At 35.4% G+C, this 23,411-nt stretch overlaps 1 protein-coding gene across 7 annotated transcripts in view; it reads left to right on the top strand.

Moving 5' to 3' along the window:
• The window catches only part of ATP8A1 (ATPase phospholipid transporting 8A1), a 115,665-nt gene that overhangs the window by 78,018 nt on the left and 14,236 nt on the right, over nucleotides 1–23,411 (top strand). For 6 of the 7 annotated variants that reach the window (XM_051789939.1, XM_051789936.1, XM_051789935.1 and 3 more), the window contains 6 exons: nucleotides 1,905–1,979; nucleotides 2,101–2,223; nucleotides 4,696–4,774; nucleotides 6,981–7,042; nucleotides 10,901–10,957; nucleotides 11,453–11,560. In XM_051789939.1, coding sequence (XP_051645899.1) covers nucleotides 1,905–1,979; nucleotides 2,101–2,223; nucleotides 4,696–4,774; nucleotides 6,981–7,042; nucleotides 10,901–10,957; nucleotides 11,453–11,560 — 504 coding nt within the window. The remainder of the gene's footprint in view (nucleotides 1–1,904; nucleotides 1,980–2,100; nucleotides 2,224–4,695; nucleotides 4,775–6,980; nucleotides 7,043–10,900; nucleotides 10,958–11,452; nucleotides 11,561–23,411) is intronic. The other variant, XM_051789938.1, reaches the window with a different exon arrangement.

Raw genomic sequence — 23,411 nt, 5'->3', positions numbered from 1 at the left:
CAGTCAGAGATCTTTAAAGGTGGCTCTTAGTAGCAATTTAAGTGATACTATGTAAACACATTGATTATACTAAGTAATTAGATCTGTAATGGCTTCTTTTTGTTCCACAAACTTTGGTTGATGGGAGGGGTTTATTTTTTTTCTCCCAAGCTCTTTTCATCTCACTGCTGAGTTTACTCACTTTCTGCTGCTCATGTCCATAACTGGAATTCATCATTTGGTTCCTGATTTCCTTTGCCTTGCATATCAGAATGCCCGTGGTCATACTGAGACCCATATCATGCATAACCCCAAATACGAGCAGGCTGTCTGTGTTTACTCTCACTGCTCCTGAGCTGCAGAGTTCAGGTGCTGTTGTTCCATATGTCATGGGTTACTTAATGTATGCAAACTGCACCAAGTTCAGTTTGAAACACAAACAGCAGAAAGTGATTGTGCTCATGCCCAAGTTTTTGCATCATATGGTTTGAAAACTTAGAAATACAAGGATTTACCTTAAGGGCCATCTCATTTTAGGTGAGTTGGGAACCTAAATCTTTCCTTTTTGATGGAAATTTTATAGCCGTTGAACTACAGAATGGTCTGAATTTTCACTACCTGTTCACTTATGCGGTCTAAAATACTTTTTAAGAACACCCATCACCTGCCTTTCTGTATAGGGGTGCTAGATTAGTAATTTAGGTTATTAGCGTAGGACCTATATCTTAAGAGAGAAGTGTTTGAGTCTGCTCCTACATTATCATGTTCAACGTCCTAAAAAGTTATTTTGCAGGTACAGTTGAACAAATAGCAATTTTGGCTGGATTTTACCTCTGATTTTTAGTGTTAATAGTTGTTGATTTTAGGGGGTTTTCCATCTCAAAGTAGTCATAAACATGTTCAGACATTCCACCACATGATTAAAAAAAGAATCTGAGTTTGGTCATAGAGTCCAGTCACCTGGAGGCCAGCCTAAGTACATATTGATAAAATAACATATTGATTGTAGCAATGTGAACTGTAGGAAAGCAGCATTTAAAAATTCACTTGAAAAATGTGAGTCTTAAATTGAGTAGAGTGCTGTTTAGCTGATTTTAACTTTTGTCACCTGAGAACTTATGTTTGTCCTAGGCAATATAGTTTCAGTGTAACTTGTTAATAAAGATTCATCAGACATGCTGCTTCTCCGCTTTGTCATTGAACTAATACAAGCATGAAGAAGTAGGAGAAAGCAGATATGCTGTGTGCTATGCTGAAAAACATTAGAAAATATATTATTGTACCTTTCAAATTAAATTTGATTACTTTCAACCTTTTAGCAAAAAGTGATAAAAATTGTGCAGTAAAAGAAATACCCGACTACCCCTCTAAAGTACCCTGTAGTTGACTTAGTGCTTGTTAACTAAATAGTTGTACTTGATTTAGTGCTCTGGTGAAGTCTGATCCTCTCATGACTAAAGAGTATTGGTTCAGTTTTTGGTTCCAAAGAGCAGCTTGCTCTATGACTTCTATTAGTTAAGAATTTTAAGTTAACAATGAGAAGAAGATGACTACTAATCTGTAGGCTCCCCCTCCATAACCTCATATTTCTCAGAATTTTAATTTCATTAAGAGTTAAGTCAGCTTAAATCACTCAAATACTTAAAGAACCTGATATTTCTTCTGAATGTCCCTCCTTTGAATGAACCTCCTTTGTTTTCATATTTACATGGAATTGGTCACATATCTGACTAGATTGCCTATTATCTGTTCTTGATTGCAATTTGGTTTTATTATTGATTTTTTTCATATGGATTTAAACCAAAACATTTTCAACTGTGCTGTAAATGTGTTCTAAAGATATTCATTTTTGCAAAGCTGAGGAAAAATCTGTTTATCATATCTTGCAAGACATTTGAGTAATACACGGTTCTAATCTTTTTCAGGTCTGGTTTGCATTTGTCAATGGCTTTTCTGGACAAATTCTTTTTGAAAGATGGTGTATAGGTCTTTACAATGTGGTAAGATGATTTGTGTGGTTTTTGTTATTTTTAACCATGAAAGTTTCTTAACTAAGCAATCTTTAAGTAACTCCTTGCCTCTGAAGTTTTGCAATTTTACTTTTTTTAATCTATCTACTAGATGTTTACAGCAATGCCTCCACTAACTCTTGGAATATTTGAGAGATCCTGCCGAAAGGAAAATATGCTGAAATATCCAGAGTTATACAAGACTTCCCAAAATGCACTGGACTTTAACACTAAGGTAGATATTTTAAAAAATCAAGTTATGATAAAGCAAAAATGCATAGGAATTCAATATATTTATCCTTTTTGTTCTATGCTGCTCATAATTTAAAATGGAGGGGATTTTTAATACTACTATTTCCACATCTCCACTTGTCTGTGAATGGTGCAAATCATTTTTAGCAAGTATGGAAACGGACAACAAGCACTTTACTTTTTTCAGCCCCGATATTTTTTTCTCTACTGGTAATAAAGCTGTCTTCTATAGGCAGAAGTGATTAGACCTCACTGTCGCTTAGCTGTATGTATTTGTACTGTTATATGGAAATGGATTACTGAAGCCTGTGGAGAAGTGTTGCTGAGGACAATAAGAACTGTCATTAGATTTGTAGAGGGAGGGACATGGTACTATTCTTTGTCAATTTGGAGTTGTGATTTTATGGTTCAATTTTGAGTTTTGGGAAAAAAATACTGGGAGTAAGAATGTGTCAGGGTGGATTAAAAGGCATCAGACTATTTTTGGTGGGAAATGGATGACATTCATCTTAGAGAGACTAGGACAAGAAATAGTAAAAGAATGTAGGAATCTTTAATACATAAAATATACAAAATTTCCACAACATTGTCCATAAATAATCTCTCATAAACTAAATTAAACTTGCTCCTGAACCTGTGTTTTCATGAGTATTTGATGTTTGTAAGAGCTCCTTCTGATTTTATTTTTTGTAAATATGATTATGGCATTTCAAGTAATGTCATTTTATGTTGAACTTGGGGACATTTTCAATATGTCATTGAATTAACAATGTCTAGATGTGATGATCTGTAGTAGATATGCAGAGCTGATACAGCATGCTTAGCTTGCTTAGCTCTTATATCTATGCCACTTGTGCTGTATAACTGGAGTTACCCCAACATGTATAGAATTATTTGTCTAAACTATCTTTGTTCACTGAAGCAGATGAGATTCCTTTCCTTCTTCCTTACTGCATCCCTTTACCTGCAAACACAAACTTGAAAGTTGTAAGCAGACTAGGGAACATAGTCTCTGGCGTCACTGTGAATGCTTTCCAAATATGACACTTTTTGTGGTCCCATTAATACAGACACTTTTGTGTTGTGATAGTTTTAATAAATAGTGTTAGTCACGAGTTAGAACTTGGATATTTCTGTTTTAAGATAAGTCTTTAATATTTCTGTTATTACACAGATGTAGTGTTGATTTCATTGGAAATTCTGTGGCTGCTCCCATACAACACTTGCTTTGAGTAAACGTCTACAAACTTGCCAGCTACAAAATTCCCACCTATATAAGTTGAATAGTTGGTGTTAAAGATTTTACTGCCTTGAATGTTGATGCAGATATTTGTTATGGTAAAAGGGATCAAAGGTTATGAGGTCATGACAGAGGTTAAAGGATTAGCATGTGACAAAAAGAAGTGGTCAGGAAAATGGAAAAGTAGAACTAATTTTTCTTGCACCCACCTCTGCTTTCTGTCAAATAAAAACTTCTGGCAATGACATAGCAAGGAGGAGAGACAAAGGTTAATGAGTAGCACAAGTTAAATTTGCAAAGTATTGCAGTGTCAATTGGATCATGCAACCTGGTGTAGTTGTATAATCTAACAAAAGACTTTGAGAGGTTGTGGAAAATGTGAGACAGGCAACTTAATTTCAATGGTTTGAACACCTTAACGCTCAAAATACACATCAGCTAGTTACAGTAATGGCCATAGTAGTCAAAAGTGTTATTAGTGGAAAAAACATTATTGCTATACTGAAGGAAACGAGTTACATATTTTTTATTAAGTCATTTTATGTCACTATACAATATATTATGGAAAACATCAATAGACTATTTATCCTTAACCTTAATACAGTTCTTTGCAGAAGGCATCTTTTACAATTAAAATCAATTTGAAAGTAAAATTTTGATTATTTAGCAAATACATGAAAGGAATTTTAATATGATAAAATTATGCTCTTCAAGAATTAAGCATGTAAGGAGATATTTACGGAAGATACTTCTATTTGTCCTTTTTTAATTCTTTTGTATGTGAGGATACGTAGGAAAGCATATGTAAAACAGGTTTTGGTTTTTGTACCATCTAAATTTATTTTTATGCAAAATGCAAATTATAAAAACTATAGTCCTTTTTAATTCCCTGCATAGAATGTAGCAATTGTTCCAGTTGTCTGGTTTAGTTTCATTTTTCTGAATATATTCCCATATGTTTATATTTTAATTTCCCTTCCGATTTGAAATTAAAAGGAGGAGATAATACACACTTTTTTCAAAGCATAAAAATAAACAAATGACCCATGAAGAGCTAAGAGGCAGAAGGTGCCTGTCAGTTATATTACTTCACAGTGGTGGCCTGACAGAAACACATTTTGTGAATCTAACACAGAGCTAAAAAGAAAGGTCAGGGTTCAGAGAGCTAGTTTATTGCAAATGGTTCTCATGGATTTTCTGTTTTCTCTTTCTTAGGTTTTCTGGGTTCATTGTTTAAATGGCCTCTTCCACTCATTCATTCTGTTTTGGTTTCCACTAAAAGCCCTCCAGCATGGTAAGTATTATGAAAAATAAAAATATAAATGTTGAAAAGTACAAAATATCTAAATATTATCTTTTTTATAAGGGAAGCTTTATAAATACTAACAGTTTAGTGTGGATAAATTTAAAGATACCATTTCTAGAACTAGACCAGATGTGTATTTCAAATGTTTTATTTAAAGTGTTTATAAGTAGGAGTAATATTATGTGTATATACATTTAACTATCTAAGTAGGGTTAATGCGAACTGAAACAAGATTGAGAAAAAGAGGTTGCTGTTTAATCATGCTAATTTTTCTTTAGGCTACCATGTTAAACACCTTTGAGATCCTAAAGCTCTACTGTCCCTTGTATTGTCTCTTACATTTTGTCAGCTTTTAGTGTTGTGTATACTTTTTCTACTGTTACTTCAAGGGCATATTAATCTGCTAGTTTACATTTCCGTGAGTAGTACTGTGGCAGAGGAGCGGTGACACCTCATCTGCTCAGTCCTATCCATCTTCTAGTTCAACTGTTGTATATGCTCCTGAGCTGCCAAAGGAAATGGGGTCGTTGAGAGGAAAGTGGTGTTAATTAAAGGAAACTTGAAAGCACTGCTTTCAGCGTGTGGGAATGTTTCGGGCTGGGGGAGCTCTCATAGGGGTGCAGTTTTGTTTTGCTTACAATTTGTGGGGAGAAAAAACCAAGTGTGTACCTTGCAGCTTTTCTGAAAATTAGTCTGCTTGGTTTCAGTGATATAGCCATGCAGTCTGCCATGGCGTAGAGGGCAGAAATGTTCTCATGGACGTTTTGGAACTGTTGAGACTAGATAGTGAGACTGTCACAGCTTTTTGTGCCTGAAAAGGCTAAGGGAAAAACTTCTTGCAGAGTATTTTACACTCAGGAGACTCCTAGTGGGTAAAGGGAGGTATGTGGTGGCTTGTTTTCTCTGAAAGGCCACTCATATCACAGTGAGGTTTAGACAGCCCAGGAGGAATGAGGTTCCAGAATGTCAGTGCATACTCTAAAACCATAATCTCAAATCGAAACCAAAATCCCTGTTCAAAGCTGTAGCCAATCCATGCGAGAGATTTATGCATTACATGATGGAGAAGTGTTTAATGAGTATATATAGTGATGCAGAATAGAGTTCATGTGTGAAAGTCAAAGCTGAGATTCTTGCACAAGCACTTGAGAGAGCAGTGTAGCACAGGCCTTCTTGGCTCACAGACCCTGGCAAGGGGCCTCTTCAAGTCTGAACAAATTGCCTTCTGCCTTCTCCTTTCATTCCTAGAGAAATTAAAGGTGAGTAAGGGAACAGAATTGGGACCTGGGGAATTGTGTACGTGGTGAGGTGGTATAATCAGTACCTGGCTTGAGTCCAGCTGGTGCACGGAGTTTTGTATGAAGGGGATATGAGTGCAGAATGAAAGCTGATGTTAATTTAATCTGATGTCTGTGTGTGTAAAGAGGAAAGGGAAATAGTCCTATTAGTTTCTTAGGGAGGAGCTGATGAGTACCAGAGACAGGAACTTCTGAGAACAGGTCTCAGTTTTCCACCTTCTCTTAGCAAAGAGGTGCAGGAAGATCCTGAAACATGAAAGGAGGAATGGGAAGAATGAGGGATAGCTCAGATTTCTGCATAGAAGTGCTGAGTCCCAGCACTCTGGCTAATGGGCATAGACTTAGCTGCCTGCTTGTTCTTCTGTCTTATCCTCATTATGCTCTTTACTGCTAGGTATATATTGTTAAGCAGTGGAGTGGATGTTTGAGCTGGTATTTATTAGAATGCTGAAAATCAAATCTTGAAGATCATTAAAATCTCCTGGATCCATTCTTTTGATCAAATTTTCCAGTTTAGTCTTTAGTCTTGCTTGTCCACCTGTTTCTTATCTGTAATGTGAAGATTTCAAACTGCATGTGTCATAATAGAGTCTATCAAGAAATAAGTTCTCAAAGAATAAGTATGGATTTATAAGAGTTGTTTGTCAGAATTTGCTCCATGGTACCTAACCATTGTACAGTACATAAAACTTACACTCCATGTATTGTCATGTGGATATGAAAAGCCTTGCAAGATATACAAGTCATAGATCTCTAGTGTTCAACACAATTTAAGGTAAAATATGCTGCTAGTACAGGTATAGAAAGTAGTACCATCCCTTTTGTACCAAAAATAATACATATAGTGCTGTTGTGGATGTTTAAACATTTTTATTTTTATCGCTTTCCTTCTCCAGGTACCGTGTTTGGCAATGGTAAGACTTCAGATTACCTGCTCCTGGGGAACACTGTGTACACTGTAAGTCTATATTGGTGCTGGTTTTAACTCTTTAAAAGATGTGGGTTTATTATTATTATAATTATCTTCATAGAAGACTTGATTTAGTGTAGTGCCTTAAGAAGTCCCTTAAGAATAAGAAATGGCTCTTGAATGACTCTTTGAGAAGCTTTGAAATGCATTTGGCATTCTAATTCCAGTGTTTTAAATGAAGCAGTTTAATGTAGAAGATACATCTGTCCTTTACTGGAAACTGTCTATTTTTTTAAATTATGAGAATTATAATTCTCTAATTAGCATGCTTAGTAATTTAAAGTAAGTTTCTGTGTTGGAGAAATCTCAGGTTATTGGCTATCAAACTGATTTATGGACTTGTGAAGATACAGTTCTGTTCTCTCTCTCTTAATTTCTGATGGGGCCTTAAAAGAGGCATAGAGCCACACAGAGCAAAGGTTTGTGGGATGCTTTTCAGAGGCAATCAAACTGCCAGAATTATACCTGGCTCATACCTGACAGAAATCTTCTGATACTCTCATAGATACTAGTTATTATTGTTGGGGTTTTTTTTCATCTTAATCTTTTATCTCCTAGGATAAATTAATAAAGTTAAATATCTGTTTTTTACTTACTAGATACAAGTGTTATCCAAGAGATGGGGGTTTTCCAAGATCTCTCTTAGGAGCAAAATTAGATTCAGGCTTATTCTCTGTTCTTCAGTGTTAAAAGTTTAATTAATTTTTCAAGTTCCTGCTGTTGGCAGGTACAAAAAAGAAAGTAATTCTTTCATCAAAATAAGTGGGCTGTAATATAAATTCACATCAATATCAATTTCCTTAGGGAAAAGGGAAACATCATACCTGAAAAAAAGGACTACATCGTAGTCCTTTTAGAAAGTTGCCACTGTTGACATCTCCTATGTTTCTTTTGCCAGTCAGTACATGGCCTTCAAACTGGTTCTTTCAGGCACATAGAAAAATTGTTCACACATTCTCTTAAAAGTTTATTTGCTCTACAATTCCCTTTCCGTGTTCCAAAAGGCAAGCACAGCTTGTTTTGTCAGCAGTAGTTGCATATGATCATGCTATTAATCATATGATGCACTGGTTTCCATTAGGAGTGGATGGAATATCCTGGGTAAGTGTTTTCTAAGCAAGTCTTAATAAAATTAAGATGTAAGGTCGCAGTCATTGTCATAGCTCAGTCCTGACACTAGTTCAACTGGCACAGGTCTATTTGTATGATGATCTCGTAACACCAGGCAGTGTTTACAACACAGTCATTTATCTGAATGTCACTACTTTCCTTGACATTGATAAATACTTGATAAAAGTATCTACCAGAACTACCTGGTTTTTTAAGTGAAACAAGTTCTTCTTGGGGAGAGTTCACTGCTCTGGATTCTTGCCCTATCTACAAATGAACAGTTGTTTACTGTTATTAGAAGTTGCAACTTTGCTCAGTTCAGCCGAAGTTTAGTTTGTATGTATGTATATATGAGTAACATAACTTCACCTGCCCTATCACCTATAGTAAGTTTCTGGGAGCATCTCCTTTTCTTTAATTGCTTTGCTTTACAAGTATCCCTTGTATTAGCCATCATTTTGTAGAGTTATCCCTGTACACTTGTTAAACCCAATTAGTCAACATATGGCTGCAGTCACAGCTGTAGCTCATTCCTGAATCCATCTCAGAACTACATCTTACCCAGGCACTCTGCTTTGGGCTTTTTTCCAAAACTAAGCTTGGCTCCAGGATAAAACAAGTTGCATTTGCTGTCCTAAGAGTTTACTGAGATCCTATGGAACTGAGTGCTCAAAAACTATTGCTGTGAATGTTTGTCACCCATCAGTTAATGGATGTCTTGAAATCTTAAAGTACTGCAGCACATGTGAGTATCATCTGTGACATCAGCTGATTCACAAACACTGAAGACTGCCCTTTCGGATTTGTAGCAACATTTTCCAGTGCCTTCAGAAATTACTTAATTTCTGATATTTTGAATATGGCTTACTGTTTGTCAAGCTGAATCCATAATCACTAAAACAGAGCTCACAATGCAGTTAATCTGTCACCTTCTGCAACTGCGTGTCAACTAGGAGAGCTGAAACTTCACCATCTTGAGAGGTTAACTTCTTGCTACTAACCTGCAGAGTGGCCAAGAATTTCCCAAGAAAACTCTACTTTTCTTCACTTCAGATTGAAAGTCTGGGGATCAATGAAGTTGTGATGGATGTATTCTTGCTCTTGCACAGGAATTCAAGAAGGTCTGAAGCATACATGAAGTGTGAAGTGTATGTGCAGTGACAGTTGTCAGTCAGGCATTGTCTTGAAATATCAAAATCATAAGGCTAAGGTATTTCTCATTGTTCATACTGCTTTTCATGTATGAGGGTTTAAGAAGTCTACGTTCATCAGTTCTGCAAAAATCAGTAAGAAAGGGATTCAGAAATTAATACAGTTTCATTTCTTTTGATCCAGAAAGTCAGGAATATGGACTCATTCATGTCATGTCCTGGAATTATTTCATCAAACATAAATTTCAAATATGAAAATTTTTGTACCACCATTTTTGAGAGGTCTTTTCTGAAAAAACTCAGTCTTTATACAGAATACCCGTTTGATTTCTTGTTTCCTGGGTAGGATTCAGATTGTTAGTTTGGATGAAGGCAGGAGGAAGCAATAAAACCCGTGTTCTTGAGGGAGTTACTGTGCATAGTTAGTGATTTTGTTAGGGGTATCAGTTAAGATCCCTTCAGAGATCAGTCAAAGAGTACATATTCACACAGCGTGTACTTCTTTTTATAGAGACCTGCAGTGTTTGTTTCATGTATACATTTTGTCTGTGCAATGGGAATTCTTGATCTCATCCTAAAGAAGGATGTTTTCTTTTCTTACAGCTGACTCAAGTAGCAAGCAAGTGTCCCAGATGAGTTTGTTTGGGGTTTTTTTTTCCATAATACATTTTTTTTCACTCATCCTCATATAGCACCAGAACTGGATAGACTAAGCCAATTATAACACTCACCCTTAATTTTCTTCTAATCAGATTTCATACATGTTCTAGGTAATGGAATTGTGGTGCTGTGAATTTTTTTTTTTGTCCTTAATAACACAGCAGTAGTTGAAATGTTTTCAGAAATAAAAGAACAAACTTACAGGGCAGAGTATTCTGGCAGCTTTTGTATCCTTCTGTGCACAAGACATAGTGAAAGGTTTGTCATACATATTTAACTAGTTATTTTCAGCTTCTGATTAAAGTACATTTCTTCTGGATTTCTGAGGCTGCTTGAAGTTCAACCACAAACCCGCTGACATCAGTGCTGCCAACCCAGCCAACAGACTAGATTTTAAACTGTAGCTATTATGTTTGAAGCTCTGTCTTTGTGACTTGGTTTTTCAACCACATGTTCTTCAGACTGCACATGAAGCCAAACTTGTGATACACATTCACAAGTGAGTTACGAAATGTAGTAACTATTTCTTGGCTAAACAGAAAACTTATTGGAGTGAATTTCAAAAAAAGTAGATAAACAATTTTCCTGGATCAGCTAGTCTTTGCTATGGGATTATAAACTGTTTACTACTGCTCATCTGTAAATTAAAATGGAACATGTCCTACAGGAAAATAATGTGATGTTTTCAGAGACTGTTCCATAAAAAGCATAAAGAGTAAAGATGGGAGGGAATAATGAAAATTACATAACAGACTTATTCAACATGTTATTTGTATGCAGAACAGAGATACTGGGGTGTATCTTTAAATCTTCTAGTGGCAATTTACTTTTTCTTCTGTTTTCCTGGTAGTTTAACCAAACAAATAAATTCTGTATGTTAAGATTCCCATGTTAATTAAGAATATTCTCTCTGTCTTTCTCTAAGTTTGTGGTTCTGACTGTGTGTTTGAAAGCTGGATTAGAGACTTCATATTGGACTTTGGTAAGCAAATGTCTTTACCATATTCTCAAATATTTTGTAAAATGTGATGGATGAATAATTTTATAGTTTTCTTCATATTGATTACATTATGCCCTTTAGCAGTTTGTCAGCCCTCCCCAAAGTAGCAAACTAAACTGTGGTTCCTCTATGGAATGACAGAATATCCACATACAAAAAATAATGCTTCATATTGAAAATGAGGACACTGGGATAAAGCTTAATGTAATTCTTAAACCAGAAAAATCAAAGTACTCTGAACTTGTTGTAACTGAATTAAAATTGACTTAAAATACAGTAATATTGCTGCTGATAGTATAATTTTCCTTCAAGAAATAGCTAACTGAAGTAGTAGAGTTAAATTAATAAAAGGCATGGAAATTTCATCCAATATATCAAAATCATATTGCAAATACTAAGTAGCAAAGATGATAGTTTGTGTTACAATGTATCTTGATTATCGTTCTTGTTTGTTTGTTGTTGTTGTTTTTTTAACAGTTCAGCCATATAGCTATCTGGGGAAGCATAGCACTTTGGGTAGTGTTTTTTGGAATCTACTCTTCTTTGTGGCCAGTCATTCCTATGGCACCTGATATGTCAGGAGAGGTAAAAGTATATTTTAACTAATATCTAAATGTGTGAAAAAATTATTGTTTTAGTCTTTAGTACTGGCCTAATGTCTTCTGTATCCTTCTGCTAACTAGAGATGCATATGTCATTCCACTTTTTATACCTTCAATATGGTAGCAATGTTTATTTAAAATATAATGGATTTTTACTCTTGTGAAAATGGAGCTCAGCTAACAAGCTGTATGTGGTTTAATGAGGAAAAATAGACAGGTAAGCTCCTTTGCAGTTCTTGGGTAAGCTTTAATTTTCTAAAGAAAAGTCTTACCAAATCCAGAACACAGAATTACAGTGCTTATTTGTCTGAAGCATTTTTTTTATAATGAGGTGGCACAAGCAGTTCCCTGGTTAAGGCTGTTTTTTCATCTTCAATTTTAAAAATTTGCCAAGTATTTCAAACTGTAAAATGCCTCGAAAAATTTGAGGTGCCATAACATTACATGAGCTGCTTGTCATGCACACATTTCTTCTTCTATTGATGAGCTGCTTGGAATGCATTACTGTACTATATCTTTAACCTTTTGACAGTAATTACTGTTTTCTCTTTCATTTATTATCCCATTTGTTTAAACCTTCTCTGCATATTGCAAATTGGACTGATTCCATAAAAGGTGCTTATTTGCTGCCTCTACTGATCTAATTGGAACTGCAGTCCCAAATTCTTAATACCATTCAGTTCCAGAAACATCTGAAGTTTAATATTACATGTCTGCTTCTGGGCATGACCAATACTCCCTGAGCTGAGATGTTCAGTTTGCATTCTCAGTGTGCATTCTCAGAAACTGAGAATAACTGCTTGTTTCAGAAAGATATTCTTCTAATTGCTCTCAAAGCATATCAGTTAAATCAACTACACCAGTAAAAGAGTGAGTACCTTTAACTCCACCACCACTGTGATATAATTCAGCAATTTAAAAATTCATGCAGGATGAATGTAGGTGTATCTCTCCCTTAATTGAAGGTAATTAAGACCCACAAATCCAACCTCCTGTATAAGCAATTACGGGAAAAAGTAGTATGTAGGCATTTCTGTAACTACTACATTTTAATGGAAAGCACTTAAGTACTTGGATACGTAAGAAAAATAATTTGAAATTATACAATTTCTTTTTGTTTTTCCTCGTCTATTATAATCTCTTACCTATTTATATATGTAGATTTTGTACATTACCACATCACCTCCCCTACTCAAAATCAATTCTGTACATTATTCTAAATTAAAGTGATTGAGTGTATCATACTTCAGCATTTCATATACACTGTATTTTGTAGAAATAACAGAATGGGTTTGGAATTTGGTGGTTTTAGAGATTTTGTAAAAACTTTATGATGTTTTAAGACAGCGGAACTTCCATGGTGATAAGCACACCACGCTTATTCTGTTTTACAACAGGGCAGAAGGGCATGTTGTACTTGGTATGGCATAAGGATGGCTACTTCACTGTTGAAATAACAATACTTTACTAATTACATGTTCAAACTACAACGTTATTGTGAGAAAAATGTTTTTGAAGGGACTGTAATTCCTATGAACTTGGGAAAACAGTTTTTCATAAAGAGATGTAGCTGTCAACAAAAGTAACACTCTTGGAGTTTGAGTTCAACATTGTGCGAAAGTAGTCTGAGTTATGAAACTAAAATCATTCTTTGTTGTGATAAAACTTATCTCTACTTGAAATGGGTAGTCTTTTTTTTTAGTGTGTTTGCTTATGCATGTATGTATATATAGTGGCTTTCAATGTGTGTACGTGCATGAAGTTGTTTGAAGGGGAGTGTTGTTGGCTGAGGTTGGTTTTGTTTTCTTTCTAAGAATATAGTTAGATGTCTGTAACATCAGAAAAAGGTCTCCTAAACGTATTATAGAAGCTTATGTTAGAAGTTCTGGTCTAGCTTTTTTTGCTGCACTCTGTGTGGCTAAAAGTCCTGTTGATGCATACTGCAGCACAGATTGGAAGCAGGATTTTTGTATGCTCTCCTGGAACCCCCCTTACTGACTGGGTGGCCTCTGACAGGGCAGAATTTATTGAGTTTCTCTGAAGCAAGTCCAGGCCTTCTGTAAATATTCAAACTAAAAGATTCACGAATTTAACTGTGGAAAAGTTTGTGGTGTGACAGAAACAAATCCATATAGGCAAGTATGTATGTACTGCTTGTCTAATTTCTTCAAATGTGTGAATCAGACTTGAAAAATTCATCCAAGTACATTTGGCAAAAGTTAAATGAGTGTGTCAAAAGTTGACCTCTACTTCTTAGCTTTTAGTCCATTTTGTCTTGGTCTGATCTGATAAATTAAGCTGAAGGGGATCTTCAAGGGTTTTTTTTCCCCAAATGTGTTCATTAAAAATGCCGTCTTTTAATAAACTTCAGATTTATAAGGAGAGATAGATAGATAGATATATGAATATAGTTATATAACTGTAGAAAGTCCTTAGAAAGTTTAAATGTATTCCCTTTCAGCTCCTTTGAGCTGGTAACAACAATTCCGTCTTAGTAGGTTTATAGTCTTTCCAATCAGTATTCTTGGCACAATACTCATCTAACCATTCAGTCTCAGCTAGATGATATGTCTCCTATAAACATCTTTTTCATGGCTTTTTTGAGATAGAAAAAACCTAACTAAACACTCTTATAAGAATTCAGTCTAAAGTCTTCATATTAATGTCATGAAAATAATAAGATTCTTGCTGCTTATTCCTGGTTCAGTTCCAAGAAAGTAAAATTCTAATGCTATTGAAAGGGAGAGAAAAAGCATATGGAGGTGATGGAAAACTCATTCACTGGATGCAGAGGAATGTTTTCATCTAAATATTTTTAAACCCTTTCTTTTTTTAGCCATTCCTATAAAATACTAATTCAGCTCTGATAAATGTCTTTAAATGGAGAATACTACAAGGTAATGTCCCAAGAAAAAAAATAGAGTTGTAATAGAAGAAAAGTCAGTTCATGCTGCGAAAACACTGTTATGTTTGAGCACTGAAGTTAGCAGCCCAGAGTTAAAGCATAAGAATCGTTGGTTTGGGTTCATCTTTTAATATCAAAGCATCACCCAATCACTTATTGAACAAAGAAGTATGTCACATATTTTTGCAAGTTTTTCTGACTTTTTACACTAATTTTGTTTCCATCATTTTGTACATCATTCCAGTTGTACAAAAGGTCATTAAAGTTGGCTTTTACATACGTGTTGCTGTATGTTAGTAGTACAGAAGGAAAGATTGTAGAATGCTGTGCTCTAAAACAAAAGACAGTGAAATGAAAAATTATGACAATGCCAGCTTTTTTTTTCCATTGTCTAGGCCACTGTCCCCCTTTCCCCGGCATGTTCCTAATAGTATAAGAAAGTGCATTTTTCTTTCTCTCTCTTTTGCTCTGAATTTTCCCAAAACAAAAACAAAAAAGGACCCCCTTGATCCAAAATGCCCTGTTGATCTGGACTGCTAAGGCATCAAGACCTTTGTCTTCTGGTCATTCAGGATTGCTAGTCCCACACTGGACCAAGTCATCCAACTGTACACTACTATTTCTCACAGTGTGGGAACTAGGTGGTTCTCCATGGTACAGTAATCCTAAGACCTATAAATAGTGGAAACTAGGTTGCCAAATAGATAGTGCATCAGAAGAGTTGAAAGTTGGCTTCTGACTCATATAAGTGAGGTATCCTGGCACAAGTGTTCTCCTGATACAAATAACTGGTAGTTCTATAGCCGATTATCTGTTAGAGATTGATAATCTGGGTTATAGCATCTGAAACATGTTTCTGTATTAAAATTCTGAAACCAATTACATCTTGTCAACCTTAAAGCAGTTTCTATTCCAGTTGTGGGGTTTTTTTCGTAAAAAAAGAGAGTTGTCCCAGGCGAAGAAAACTTCATTCATTTTCCCTGATTGATGATGTTCAGATGAAAACTGTCAGTTCACCATTGTCTTTCAGCAGACAGTCTAGAAGGAAAAATGGATGAAAACTATGAGAGAAGCAACAGCTTTATGAAGCAGAAGAAAATGGAAAAATAGGCTGTAAAATTGAAGGTTATGTGATAAAAAGGGGTGATAACCTAAGTAATTATGTAGTATCTGTGGCAGATCAAGTGCTGTAGCAGATCAACTTCGAGTCTTTTAGTAGTCTGAAATAAGACCTAAATATTTTATCATTAATTAAGCTGAACTGATTAATTACTTTCATATTATTTTGTTTGAACTTTAGACTCATGTATTTAAAAACTACTCTTTTAGAGTGTATTTGAAGAATTAAGGACTATAATCTTCTAGTCTTAGGTCCTAAAAGACTAGGAATTCAAGTTTTATCTACTTATAGTAAAGTGTTAAAATACCTTTTCTACAAGGAGAATTTTGGTGGTAGTAGCAAAACATTATTTCTGTTGGGGGGAACAGGGATGCACAGTGTATGAGAAAGAAATACAGAAAATGTTTCAAAAGTTTTCATTGACTTTGTAATAACTTTTCAGCCTCTGTAACACAGTCTTTGTTACATTACAATCTGCATTACATTTGCAGTAATGTTTATTCACTCATTTTTTATCTGTCTAGTGTTCTTGTACTGTGTAGTATGGAAGCATGTAAACAACCATCTTTACAGGTTAATTTTTCAATATTTTATCTCTAAAGATTGTGTTTTTAAATACAGATGCACAAGAAAGAAAGGGGGAAAATACCCAATATTCTTTGTAGATGTTTTGTGGCTAGATTTAACACCATATGTTTTGACCCCTTAAATTAAAAAGATGCATTTAATTTCAAAAAATGACATTAACAAATAGATAATTGAAATATACTTTCAATATTTTTTGACAATTTATAGTATTTTCTCAGTTTTAACCAGATGTAGTTTGCATAAATTTTTAAAAGTAAGTGCCAAGTCTCCTCATATTTGATGAGTTATTTGCTTTGTAGGTGTAAATTTTTTCTTTGAAACTCTTCAATACACAGAAAACTGTTCTATGATGGTGAACAAAATGCATTTTTAATCTGTGATTCAGTGAATTATGAGAAGTTTCCTTTTGTCCATGTTTTGTCATATTGTGCATTATGCATGCACAAATAAATGATGCTGTGATTAAATTGTTGTGGTTTTATATCTGTGTAGTCCTTTAGTCCTTTTGCAATAATTGCATAAACTAATGAAGTTTCTGTAACTTACATTATCTATTAAGAGCAGCATCCAATCATGTGTCAGTAGGCTGTAAAGCTGCTAGAATCTTACAGTAATGCTTCTATTCTTGCAGTTAAAAGGACTGCTTTTAATGCCACTTAAAAAAAAGCAGACTGATTTTTAATATTATAAATGGTGTGGTTATCTCTTTTCTTGAAAAAATATGGTTGTTGTCTGAGTTGAAAACATGTAATTGAGGAGGGGTGAAAAACAAACCAACTTGTTTCACACTAGTAAAGCCCCTTGTTACTCTTATGTGTTCTGAATTGTTAGGCTTCTTTTTATGCACCTATCTGATTAATAAATTGCTTAGGATTATAATACTTACTTGAATAAGAAATATGACATTGAGATTAAAAGCAAAAGTTCAGTATCTGCAACTTTTTAATTTATTGTAGTACTGTAGATAATGCACTGTAAAGTTCTCCAGAGCACCATCTGTTTCTGCTCTGTCTGACCCAGGGGATCTATAAAACTACTGATGGAAATTGAAGTTAAGGAGCAAACATGTATTTTACAGAATTTTAGATCATTTGATTCAGGTTTGCAGAATCCTTGTGAAAAACAATAATATTCCTTGTTGGATGATTTAGCTGCACCATGTAGGAAAGATGTATTAGAATATACTATATTAACAGTATTAGTTTCTTAAATACTGCTTCTCTCTATATTATACCAAGTATCCTGCTTATATGAATTGTGCTTATTAAAATAATAGGTGTGCATCCTTTAATCCCTTTACTACATTTTCTTTTACACAAAAATACCAAACAACTTCTTTAAAATTTTCGTTGTCCATTCTCTAATGAACAGGTCTTCTGTAGTGAGATGTTTGTCTAAAGTCTGATCCAAAATGGGGAATTTGTTCTAGTCTAATGGAGAGCAAAGCCACTATTCAGAATAGTATACAATCATAGAACGGTTGAGGCTGGAACAGATCTCTGAAGGTCATCTGGTCTAATGCTCCCAACGCTACACCAAGTTGGCCAGGACCATGTCCAGACAGCTTTTGAATATTGCCAAGGATGGAGATTCTACAACATTTCTGGACAACCTGTATCACTGTTAAGTCACCCTGGAAGTAAGAAAGTTTGTCTTGATGTTCAGATATGTGTTTCAGTTTGTACTCACTGCCTCTTGTGCTATGACAGGACATCACTGGAAATAGCCTGGTTGTGTCTTCCTTACACCCTCCATTCAGGAATCTTTCTCCATTGATAAGGTCCCCCTCAGCCTTCTCTAGGCTGTAGTCCCAAATATCTCAGGCAATCTCTTGTATGAGAGATGCTCCAGGCCCTTCATCATCTTTCAGGCCCTTCACGGGACTGTCTCCAGTATGTCCATGTTTCTTGTACTGAGGAGCCCAGAATTGGACACTTCTCTAGGTGTGACCCCATCAGTACTGAGCAGAAGGGACCTGCCTTGATGTCTGCTGGCAGTACTTTGTGTAATGAACCCAAAGATACCATGGACCTTCTTTGTCACAAGGGCTCATTGCTGGCTCATATGCAACTTGGTGTCCATCAGGACCAAGTCCTTTTCTGCCAAGCTGCATTCCAGCTGGGTAGCCCTCAACATATACTGGTGCCTGGCCTTCTTCCTCCCAGTGTGCAGGACTTCGCATTTCTCCTTGTTCAACTGCATTGAGCCCATTTTTCCAGCCTGTTGAGGCTTCTCTTAATGGCAGCAGTGCACCCTCTAGTGCATCTGCCACTCGTCCCTCTTTTTGTGTCATTAGCAAACTTCCTGAGGGTACACTTTACCTCTCATCCAGATCTTTAATGAAGATGTTAAATGGAAGTGGACCCAGTATTGACCCCTGGGATACGCTTTTAATTACTCTCCTCCAGCTAGACTGCCACTGATCACCACACTGGCCATTCAGCTTGTTTTCCATGTACCTCACTGTCTCTTCACCCAGCCCATACATCAACAGCTTCTCTAGGAGGATCTTACGGCTTTTGTCCCACCAGCTGCAAAAGGTGCTGTTAATGGGTACTTGTCTCTTGCATTTTTAAAAACAGATGAGTGTTATTTTAATAACTTCTGCAGAATACAGCATAATAAATAAATAAATTTAAATGCTTGTATTTTTAAGAAAATTGCTATGGTGCTTTTCCTCAGTGTTAGCAGGGGGACTATAAATAACGCTCCTAAAATTTGAAAAGTAATGATTCTCTGAGTTCTTCAACACAAGAGAATTACTGTGCCATGCTTTTAAGGGAACCTGACAGATAACTAAGTTGGCAATCTCTATTTCTAAAAATTGTCTTGTGTTCTATATGGTAAACAAATACCAAAGACTTTGAATTCTCACTTCATTATCACAAAACTTCTGGAAACTAATCATTCTTCAATGGCTAATACCTGGGGTAGCTATGTGGAGTTAGCCAGTAATTATTTTTTTTTTCCCCTGTTGCACTGCTTGTTACCAATCTGGGCTAAAATATTATCCAGAATTCTGTGTCTTCATTTCAGGGGGAGTAATTGTTGCACTAAATTTTCGGCAAGGGACTATTGCTTATTTACAGAGCATGTTTGAAGTACAGTTTTCAAGAACATTGAAATAATTCAACAGCAAAAGCCTAAGGTCTTCTTTCATAGTCAAAAATATTTCTCAAGCCCATTCTCAGCAAAAGGCCCCTATGGCATTATCCTACATATTTAGCACATTTTCATCCCCCTTTCAAGTTTTTTCCCAGCTTGTCTTGTACAGACCTGTGAGTCTTTACAAAACAACAATCAGTAATCTGTATATGTGTTCCCCTGTATACTTATGTGAACCTCTTGTTTAGTGAAATAAAATGTTTCAGTGTCTATTTGTGGAGAATATCATTACTTCATAAAAATTCAGTGATTTATTGTTGTTTTTTAAGTGAATTCATATGATAACACATATCCATTTTAGTCATCTAGCCTCACCTGAGAGCCTAAAATTATGTTACAATTCTGATACTGGCATTTTTTTGCTATTTAATTATTTGTATTTAAAGTTCACTTTTAGTCTTTCACTTCAGGAATCCAAAACATTTGTATAAGGGATTTTTCTTTTTCCATTTGATTCCCAATAGGTAGTTTCCATTTTGAGTCCTCAAACCTTCATGGTTTAATTATACTTGGTCTAGTAGTAGATATTTGTTAGCCAGTCTACTGTTCCCAAATACACTTCAAAGATCCTTTTCCATATTCAGCAGTTACATTCTCATTCTCTGAGAGCACAGGTACAGCAGAAACAGCAGAGCTGATCTTTGAACTACCAAATTTACCTTCTGGCTTACAATAGTCTGTCTCGATAGTATTACCATTCTACCATTCTTTTTTATGGGTTAGTCTTTTCCTGGTATCATAATTCTTTCCATCAGCATATTATTGCCAATCACCTTTATAAACAGAAGTTATGGGGTGGGGTTTTTTGGTTCAAAATGTTATTAATCGAATTGAGCACAAATCCCTGGTGTAGTTATGCATACAACTCTATTTAAATGATATTTAACTGCCATCCTTCTCCATATAAGCTTTCTCTTCTGATGAGGAATGGCTTCTGTTCTTTACAAATTCTAGTGAAATTCAGTGTTTTCTGTACTCTTTCCTGTTACACCTATTACAGTGCAGACATCAACCAGCATAGTAACAAACTCTGTAGAACTACCAGAACTCACCTTCTCACTGAGGCTTTGCATCTCCTTTGCCAGATACTCTTTCTTGTCATCTTTGAATCAACTCAAATAGGTTTCCCTGTGAGTCTTCTTTGACGCAAAAGAGGACAATCTAGCTTTTTCATTAGAAAGCTAGTGTTCTCTGATTACAAGCATGATTAAAAGTGTGATAAATATCAACTTGCTAGCACTTTCTAGCTTATCTAATTTCACATCCAGATGGCTAATTCTCTCTAATTTTCTAAAGGTTATTTGTCATATCTGTTAGTTCAAGCTGTAGTGCAGCCTTGTAAGCCAAACTTCTGCCAACGGAACCTTCTTCCATTCCTAATTCTAAGGGAAGCTTTCCTGTTTATGTGTCATTCTCCTCTCCAGCTTTTTTAGGAGATTTCCAGGTATTAAGGTTTATTGCAAAGCTTTTTTTTCTTTACTTTTTACTTGCTTTTTATTTTGAAAGCATTTCCATCACTGTATCTGTCTAAAGTCAATGGAGATAGCAACTGATAATTTTTCTGGCACCATGATTTATTGTTGGTCTGTTTGGTGGGGGTTTTTTCCCAAATATGAAACATCTTTTGAGGTAACTTAGACTTTCATAAAATGCAGAGAAGGCATTAAATACCTACGAACTTAATTCACAAAATGAAAATGTGCAACCACTCTAAGCTACTCACAAGAGCACATAATAAGGTGCAGTCTTGCATTTCGTATCTTTCTGGGCTCAAATGTGCTAATCTGATGATTCACAAACCTTAACTACCTCCCACAGTTAGATCTTTATCACCTGTGTTTTCTAAAATATCAATTTATCCATCAGTTAAATACTAAAACATTCACCTCAAATGAATGTTTTCCAAAAGCCAGATTTCAATTTCTCTTGACTTTGCAACTTTTAGAGTAATGCGTTCTGCTGAAATGGTGATTGAACAGAGAATTGTGTCGTCTGCTGTTCGACTTCATATGGAGTAATCATAATTTACTGGATCAGGAGAGATAATGTGCTGGCTTTTGCTCAGCCTGAGTGATTAAGGTCCTCTCTAGGAAAAGACAAGATGTGTATTCCAGTGAATACTTGGAATATTAAAATATTAATGAAAAAAAGTGATGGAACTAAGGACACAACTGTAGAAGAGAGACCTTAGTCTACAAGTACTTCTTGAAGCTTTAGGATTTATAGTACGTCTGTGTTTGTGAGCTTTTATATATGTTTATTATTTACTACATTATTTATTATTTCTGTTTATATAATTAAGACAATCATCTAATCATCATTCTGTGGGATACAACCCACTCTTCATACCTGCCTGCAGAGTGGAAATTGGTGATCTTGTAATGGAGTATTTATATCCACAGCTGAAGAAAATGAGAGGAGATAAGGAAAAAGCAAAAGCATGTTCCTTACTCTGTCCTTAGTCATTTTTCTTGTTCACAGGAGATTTGTTAAAGTAAGAATTTATAGATTCTGCCTGCAAATATCTGCAGTTATTTGCATCCTCACTATCTGATGCTCCCTTTGCTTCAGTACCTCTTACTATATGTTGCATACCAGTGAGACTTTGTATTTGCAGAAAATTGAGATATTCCCTTTTTAATATACCTAATAACCAGAGATCCTAATAGGGAGGAACTTAATTCTTTGGAATGCTGAGGAACATCGTTAATAGGAACTCAGATATGTTTTTTAAACTCTGAACAGCAAAGAAAGACTAGAGGCAATACAAGAACTCACTTTTAAGAACTTCACTGCACTGGCAGTTAATGCAGATCTCTTTTAATGTTACAACAGTAAGTGCTTTGGTATATATGAAGGCAAACACATGAAGATAACTAAAACTAATGAAGTTATTTCTGTAGGTTGAGAAGGGAAACTTCTATTGGTTTGATGGTGTTGAGGAGGTATTATTTTAATAGCTCTGTAGTTTTTAGGAAGAAAATATGTACCTAGATGATACCTGAAATCAATAAACTGAAAAGGGTAAGCTTTTCTGCAGCAAGAATTTTACCAGTTTCATCTTTCTCTCCTTATTTTTAGAAGGCTTTTAAAAATCTGAGCCAGCAGTTTTGGCAGATCATTTCAAAATGAAGAAAAAAGGAATGTTCTCTGTTCATTCTGACACGTAATTTCCTAATAGTACATCTTCATCAGTGCATTAAAAATGTTTTGCAGCCAGGATCTCTAATCTGCCACTAAGCTGCAAAAAGAAGTAGTTCTCAGCCCTTTTTCTTTTTTAAAAAATAAAAGCTTATATAAAAATCTGTATATTGCACTTAATAAACAATGTTAATTTATTTTAGAAAATCATAATACTCAGTATGAGCTACACATAGAACAAATTATTTATTCCCCCAGCAGGATTTGTAAGTCCTACAATAAATTGGGCTTCCCAGCTCTCATTTTGGATTACTTCTGAATTCCCCTGGGAGCCACTTTTGTGGCAGATTCCGTTTGGTTTCACAAGGCCTAAAGGGAGAAGACTTGGCATAGACCAGAAATCTCTCACATTAGGAACAATTTGTAAACCACAAACAGAGGCAGCCAGAGTCCGTCCCCAGAACAGGCTGCTCCTGTTAGTGCCATTGTCTGAAAAGGATTGGTTTGCCATTTCCCAGATGACCTGCCTATGTGTAGAGAGATGTGAAAAGTTAGAGACAAAAATGTTTTCTACAGAATGAGGGGAGAGCTTTCTTGTACAGAAAGGAAGGAAATACCTCTGTGGGATTTTATTTTTTCCCCTCTTCGTCCAAAAAATACAAAGAGGCCCTCTGTCTTTAATGCGAATGTCGGCTTTAAATCTTTTAGGTTTGGATTAACTCTGTAAAAGAAAAAAATCTGACAGGCTTTCAAATATGACGCAGAAAAACTTTTTTTTTTTACCTCAATTCATGTTGTTCATTTGTAAAGCCAAAGGCTGGATGGACTGAATAGCAGGCGCCAGTTGTTCCTTCATTCATAGTTAGCATTACAATGGTCAGAATTAACATCCTAAGACCTACATTATCACTTTTG

The sequence above is a fragment of the Manacus candei genome, unplaced genomic scaffold (assembly GCF_025592945.1).
Source record: "Manacus candei isolate 608988 ecotype Guabito, Panama unplaced genomic scaffold, ASM2559294v1 h1tg000028l, whole genome shotgun sequence".
Lineage (NCBI taxonomy): Eukaryota > Metazoa > Chordata > Aves > Passeriformes > Pipridae > Manacus > Manacus candei.
The sequence above is the reverse complement of the archived record's forward strand: the minus strand, read 5'-3'. Positions and strand labels throughout refer to the sequence as shown.